Raw genomic sequence first — 8249 nt, 5'->3', positions numbered from 1 at the left:
GTGGTTAAACTTTCCGATCTTATTCCCACCCCTATATTTTTTATTGTAGTGAGAAGTCCTTTCTCTTCTTGTGCCCCATCCCTACCCTTTTTCATTTCAAGTTCATTTCAGATCATCTTTGTTCTTATTCATCACCATGATATAGAGCTTTTATGTACTGGTCTGCCGGAGAATGATACAATAATCGGAGTTGATTAATCAATAAAGTTAATAAGCATCAGCGCCTAGAATCTATAATTCAAGACCAGATGATCCTGTATTATTTGTGAAGTTGATACTGATTATTTATCTATTAGTACTTTCCGATGAACTTCTTAAAAAAAAAGACGATACCCCGAAATGTTTGTTTTCGTAACAAAAAACTATTCATGTAGCTGTGACTTTGAACTTTGACCTTTTGGCACCAACATAATTAAGTGTCTTCTCATTCTGTATAACTTCCATTTGTGTAAGTTGCATTGTAGTCCAGGAAAAATTGTTACAATATGCATCCGGAAACCATTTTTCCGACCAAAAAAAATAAAATATAATTTAGAATCAGTGTCCTTGAACATTGAACATCTAGCAACTTCCTACTTTATCTACTTTCTATCACTTGTATAGGTTTTATTAAAAATATAACAAGTGTACCTCAAACCATCACCCAAAACAAGATATTGCAATTGTTTTTTTTTTGTGTTTTTTTCCAGTCTTTTTTTTATCAGGTGTGACCTTGACCTTTGACTTTTCACCTGAAAATCAATATTTTTTCTGCTTCTCCATATCTTCCATCAAGTTCCATTATAAACGCATAATAGAAACTACAGTTTTCATCCCCGAAACCAACTAAGTTTTCCGCCACTTTTTTGTAACAGTGCCGTCGATCTCCCCTCAAATAACATCAATAGGCTTCTTTCCCTATTTGTTTCATCCATACTAATTTCATTTCAATCAATCAAGGAAAACTTAAGTTACAATCCAGAAATCACATTTCCAATTATTTTCTATTTCTAGTAACCATGATGTTGATTTTCAACCTGAAGATCAATGGAATTCTTCCCCTTCCCTATATCTTCCATCTGTATGAGTTTCATGCCGATGACTATATGCTCTCTATATTTTTTCAAGGAGTAAAACACGGACTGAAACTGAATTCCTTAATGTGAACAAAAAGTTTTTAATTTCAGTAGAAATTAATAAACCAAATAAAGTTTAGACATATAGTTTTTATTTATTTCAAATATACATATAGAATAATGATTTTCTAAAGAAAGTTATTATATAAACATATTTTGATGGAATGTTGAATTTTGATACGTCTGTAAATATATTTCAACTGATGTAAAGATGTAATAATGACAATGATAAAATGATCATATATGTAAAGCTATTTTCATAATTCACAATTTGCATTTCCATAATTCAACTTAATCTTAAAAGAAGACAATACAAAACAATGAAAAACAAATAATCATTCATTAAAGTAATGCAGATGAAATGTTATATACATATATTTTGTTGTGAATCATTTACTCATATTACCCTCTTATTCAGTTATTTTCACAAATGCCTGTTTCCTGTCACCTTAGAGACAGTTCAACTTGAGCAAATACATTTTAACAAGTACAGACCAAGATAGGTCATATCAAAGAACCCCTTTACCCACTATTGGTCAATCTTTCTTATGCACTTATGTATGGCAAACTATTTTAACACATCGATTAAAATGAAGTCTAATGCTTACACTGTTGATAGTAATTCACAGTCAAACTTCAATATTTTAAATTCAGAAGTAATGTGAACCGTTTGAAAAATTATGTGGTACAAGTATCTCATCGTAAACAAGTATCACATGACATCAATAAGTCTTGAAACTTAATACAATTACCTGAAAGCAAGTAAATAGGGTAATATGAGATTTTTGTTCACGTCTATTTTGTGTCATTTTGTTGAATTATCCTTATCCATTATACCTCACATCTCATATTTAATCATATCCCCCTTGGTTTGAAACAATTTTTTTTACAGTTTATGAAAAGACAAATTCTTGGTCCAATGGTTGTCTATTTATCACACTATAATTTTTTTCTTTTCTGCATTTAGAAAGTTTGTTCCTCTCATGTTTCCTACTTATATGTCACAGATTAGTCATATGACTGTTTACAAAACTTGAACAAAAAAAACTTGAAATGTTGAAGTCTTGACTGCATCTTCATTTCTAATTTTACATTTACTTTATAATTAATTATCAATTACGTGCTAGGTATCATTTTTGCTGCCATACATGTCAAGTTTGAAATGATTAAGCTTTGTATTTTGAAGTGAACTTTTTATATACCGATAGTTACAATTAAGTACCTCTGGCAACCATGTTCTTCTACAAACTGGAAGGAAATGGGGAATTCATATGTAGTACTTCACAGACATGTTCCTGCAACATTTGCCTAAATTTGCAAAGCAATAATATCTTACATTGACTCTAAAATGAGGATCAGACCTAGCATTAATCAATATTTATAGCTATTATTTCACTTTTATCCTAAACAAAACTGTATACTAAAATTATCTTAAAAGGTATATTTAAAGTCATATTCATACAAAAAAAACAATTGAAATAAGATGAATGCCTAGTCCAAACAATACATAATTATGGAATGTAGAAAGGATAAATTCCAAAGTTTTCCTGAAACAGCATAGATAACCAAAAATTTTCACAACCATGTTTGTAAAATTCATAATTCTATTCTTCACATCTTCTTAGAAGTATATTTTCAACATAACAATAAAAATAAAAATTAAAAAAAAGATGATACTTAAATATTATATATCATCGTTTGTTTTAATGGTAATGTTGAATTTTAAACTAGGTAAAAAAAATGAACTAACAATATACACCATGAAATGTACAATATACATAAATATGTTCTAAAATTGATAGACTAAACAAAATTATATACAAATTCATATATACAGATACATTTAAAATACCCAATATAAAATTATCATACCTTCATAAAGAAGATAAGTATAAATGAAATTGTTGTTTTAATGAGAGAATGAAATTGAAGCTATGTACAACCATACAATCATTTTGTTTGCAGTCTGTAAGATGAGAAATGTCTATTGTTGTAGACCATGTGTAAGTGTTCACCTCAGGATGTCTTTTTTGTTTGTTTTAGTTGTCATCTCATGTATGTATATATAATGATTATCTCGTTTAATTTAAATATTTGAACTGATTCTTAAATTTCTTTATGTGATAGATGTTCAAAAAATGTATCCAGAAAATAATTTTGCTTATCACTATTTTCTTAAATATGTCTTGATATTTCTGAGTGATAATTTGTCATCTCAAGCTTTTACTGAGAAATTTTTTAAGAATGGTTTGTTTTCTGTCAAGAAGAGTAGGAACATGTCATAAGCTGATGTAATTGACATTGCATGGGAAAACAGCAATAAACACATAATAGTCTTTCAACTTGAGGAAGATTCTAGGATCTGAAGGATGTTATCCTTCAATGACATTGTACCCAAGAAACTCTTATTCAAAAATATCATAATGAGACTATATCACTATAGTTATATAATTTTTTCACCAACAGAAATGAACAGTATTAGCTGCAGTAACCAACAGTATCACTATCTACAGCTACCAACAGTATAGTAAAAGTATTAACTATCAACATAATACAGTGATTCTATTTTACAATTTAAATTATCAAACAACAGAAATGGCTACTCTATTAGGGAATTACACATTTTATGTGTAAACAGTTTACTATCCTATAAATAAATGGCACAGTATAATAATATGATATGTATTGGTTGTACTATCTTATGATCAGTACTCTGTTTATATAGATATGCTGCCTGCAGCACTATTTTATTGTTTACATGTAAATAGAAACACTATTGTAAGATGGCAAGACTAAACGACTTCTAATAAATGCTTTGCTTTAAATGCAGTCTTTCTAAGATTCTGACAACCATGACCTTTCAGGTACATCCTACACTAATATTTGTGTTTGAAATATAGAAAACACTCATTATTTCAATTAAACCTTAACTGATACATGTATAGCATAACATAAGCATTAAATTCATAAAGTTATCAAAATAAAGAATCCTTCAGGATTTATTTCCAAATTATTTGAATCAACTTATAAGTTCTTTTGATGTTTTTGAATCAATTATGACAACTTTACAATAGAATAAATATGATATTAATCCCAGCTTCATTATAACAAAATTCTGAGAAAAAGTAGCACTTAATTATATAAGCTATCACATTAGGAAACAACTAACTGTTTATTTTGAAAGTAAAATTCTGCAATTATTTTATTCTGAAGGGTATTTTAACAAATTTAAAATCTTCTGTCTAAGACAAAAAAAATAACCTGGGATTAATTTGTACATTTGCAAATTCAAATTTTAACTGAACTAAAATATTTTTATTTCATTTAAGTATATTTTAGACTGGTTTTCTTTAAAAAAAAACCAAAAAAAAACCAATTGTTTGATATATAAAACAATCTTTTGACTCAAACAAAACAAGATATGCCAGTTTTATACAATTGCCCAGACCATGGTTAACTATTTGTTTAAGCCATTAAGCAGCATACAATTCATGAAGCCCACAAAAAGGGAAAACATAGTTTTATTATACTCAAATCTGTAAAATAAGATCAAAGGCAATCTTATTTCAGAAATTATGCATCAGATATCATATCATAAATCATTTGCTGTAAATCTGAATCTTCTACACTCAAATTGAATAAGACATTATTAATCCATTCCACACTTCCCAAAATAATCAAAAGAAATTGCACAGTTTTAAAAAAATCCATAATGATATGCTATGCACAATCAGCAATTTAAATTCAATTCAAGAGTAATGAATCCGATGATACAGAAATAGTTTGTAATTTTGAGTCTCACTACTTCATATTAATTGTGAAAGCACTAATTTTACTTCAGAGTGACTAGAGATTTAACATGAAGTTATACATGATCATTTCCATTCTATATACATAAATCTGATACTTGCTTCTCACAAATGTTTGGTAAAATCATAAAAAAAAAAAAAAAATTTATGCAAAATATGGATGGATTTTCTGAAAGTGTGTAATGACGAAACACAAAATGACCATAATGATGATAAACAGTTTTGAGACAAAATTAATACAAACTGATACAAGATATGCATTTGGCATTATGATCTTATTGTGCATCCCAGAAAATCTCAGAAAGTGTATTATGGTGATAACATACACTTATTATGCATGTATATTGTATATAAATCCAGAATTAAGCTTTACATTAAACAAATCGTACTAAAATTTTGAAACAACCTACTGTTGTGTGGTGACAATGCATACAAATGTGATGACAACATATGTTGCCTCAAAATCAACAAACTACTAATACATGCAGTAAAAAAAAAATGTTTTTAAAAGGTTACAAAATAAAAATGATTTATAATAATTTCTAAATGAAATTTAAGGTACAATAAAACTATTTCCTCTTGCTTGTTTTCAGTTTAAAAATTTATTCATGAAAATCAATCTATAGATTGTGCACCAAACAGTGAAAGATATTTACAATTTATATACACTACAGATTGAAGCTTGCATGTCTCTACTGATTCATTGTATGCTATCAATAAAATGACTAATTTATCAATTTCAGTTCAGTGAATTAATTAAGACCATAAGTAAATTTAAAGACCTTTTGGATAATGTCATTCTGAAAGAATTATTTTTCAATTTGCACATTTCTGTTTTACATGTATTACAAATTTTCACAATCCATGAAGCATTATTTCAAACAGTTCATTAAAATCTTCTGATACAATATTGATCAGTGAAACTAGAAAAGAACTTTACTTTTTTTATGAAATTTAAATGAACATATTATAAAGTATTTAAGTATTTACATGTATTATAAATGTAAATGTCTTCGACACATGGTTCAGTTTTATAAAGTACGCTTGAGACCAAAAGTTTAAAAAGGCCAAATATATGAAAAATTGTGAGCATTTATACCAAAAATGCCTAAACAGAAAAACCAAAGCTATGAAAGGACAATATTGTCTATGAGAGTTGCTTCTATACTTAACATAAGTACTATTAATAATTTATATTTACTGAAAATATACAGTGATTTTTTTTTTATCTTGTCCACTAGGAAAAATCAACACTGTGTACATATCATAAGCATCCTACAATTAATTTGTACTGTAACAATATCATTAACAACATAAAACAGTACATGTAATTCTTAAAAAAAAAATCATTATCTACAAAGACTGAAATTAAGTGAAGTTACACAACGATGTTCTATACAACACTTTCACTTCTATCATTTTTTTCTGATGTATAAGCAATTTTGTACTGTTGATTAGTCATTTCCGTCAACTTGTCCCATGATGACTTCCCCTGAGGTGGTAAACCTTGCGGTTGTGTAACATACATTCCCGATGTAGAACTTCCACTTCCTGTTGTCCCACTACTACTACCATCAGATCCACCCTCTGGTTGGAGTGTCCAACCTTGGGACGGTGGGTACTGTGCTGATGGCTGAACTGGTGGTTGTTGAACTTGTTGTGGCTGTGGAGGTTGAAATTGTTGAACTGGTTGTTGTTGAATATGTGGTTGGCTGTAACCCTGCTGATAAGGATAAAATGCTGGCTGTCCTGGTTGATATGTCGGGGGAGGATTACTCGTAAACACTGAACTAACCACAGACTCTGTGTCTGTCGGCAAACCTGCCTTCTTCTTGTCTGTCATTTCCATAAGAGTCTCCCAGTTTGATTTACGAGGTTTTCCTGGGACATGTGCCACTGGGTACTGTGGTGGTACTAGTGGCCTGGGTGGATTCCCTGGGTATGGCATAGCAACAGGCTGAGTCTGAACCATGACTGGTTGTCCCTGACTTGTCACAAACTGTGTAGGCTGTGCTCCATGTGGAAGAGTTGTGTAAGGAGGGGGAACAACAATTGCCCCTGGTGGTCCATAACTCTGTAGATTTGCAGGAACAGTATGACTACTATGTATATGCTGCGGTACTTGTGGACCAGGCTCAGCCTTATCATTAGATTCATGTGTCAGATCTTCTAAACTTTTAGCAATATGTGCATCAGATTTTGATCTCCTTCTCATTTTTTTCTTTTTTAGACCTTCATTGTCAGACTGTGCTGCATGATCTGCAGTACTTAATGATTTTCTAGGTTTTGGTTTTGGCTTCGGTTTAACAACTGGTTTTACTTCTGTTTCATGTAATTCATCATCAGTTGTTGCTGCCAAATCTTGTTTTGATTTAGTTCTCTTTTTTGTTTTTTCTTTCTTTTGTGTTTGAGTTCCCATTGCTGACATACTTCTAGATCTTGGACGTCTTTTCACAGTGCGCTTTGTATGAACAGTAACAGGCTCTTCAAGACCTGTTTGGGTGGCAGTCTCACGTAATGTTTGTGTCGAAATTTCTCTCATTGCACGTCCCAAGTCATGGTCTGATTTAGACATTCGTAAGCGATCATTTCGTGAAATTGGTTTTTCATAACCACCAAAATCATCCTCATCATCATAGTCAGTATGAGATTGCCTTGACCGCCTATAAAAGTCTATGTCATCATGAGCGTATGAAACCATTGAATCACCACACGACCCTGCTCTATCACGGCCACTACGTCGTCTGCTATAAAGTGATGATCTAGATGCATATAATGATGTCTTAGAGGATGATCTTTGCAGAGCTGAAAAATTAAAGAAAGCATCAATATATATGTATGAAAAAAAAAAATATCAGCAAAATACTGGGGAGCTAGTTGAGAGCTACAAGAAATTGAAAATTATGCCCTTTGTTTTAGTGCTGTCTGCTGATTAAAATTATTGAGGCAATTCTGTTGCATTATTTACCATTTACAATACCTTACTTCTTCATTTATATGTTGTAATATAAAGTTAATTGTGTTACATTTATCATAATAATGTTATCTATTTAAATGTTCTTGTGTAGGACAATATGGGACAAACCACATCTACCACAAACACCAGACTCTTCCCAAAATAGATGTACAAACTAATAAAAACAACATTGTCCAGATAGCCATTTATTTGTACTTTACCACCATGTCATACAGTAAATTATCAAACAAATTAGGAGGAGCCATAACGAAAGAATTTCATACTTTTCTTTGACAGCTTAATAAACATGATGAATAAATCCTTCGGCCTGTCTCCTTTCGACTCTGTACTCTTGTGTATAGTTGTCTC

At 30.5% G+C, this 8249-nt stretch overlaps 1 protein-coding gene across 1 annotated transcript in view; it reads right to left on the bottom strand.

Annotated features, from left to right (window-relative positions):
- Positions 1–5910: 5910 nt before the first annotated feature.
- The window catches only part of LOC127726033 (uncharacterized), a 28255-nt gene continuing 25916 nt past the window's right edge, over positions 5911–8249 (bottom strand). The window contains exon 6 of the mRNA XM_052233337.1: positions 5911–7729. Coding sequence (XP_052089297.1) covers positions 6318–7729 — 1412 coding nt within the window. The 3' untranslated portion in view covers positions 5911–6317. The remainder of the gene's footprint in view (positions 7730–8249) is intronic.

This window comes from Mytilus californianus, unplaced genomic scaffold, assembly GCF_021869535.1.
Source record: "Mytilus californianus isolate M0D057914Y unplaced genomic scaffold, xbMytCali1.0.p SCAF_1, whole genome shotgun sequence".
NCBI lineage: Eukaryota > Metazoa > Mollusca > Bivalvia > Mytilida > Mytilidae > Mytilus > Mytilus californianus.
Note: the sequence above shows the minus strand (reverse complement) of the source record. Positions and strands in the feature narration are given on the sequence as shown.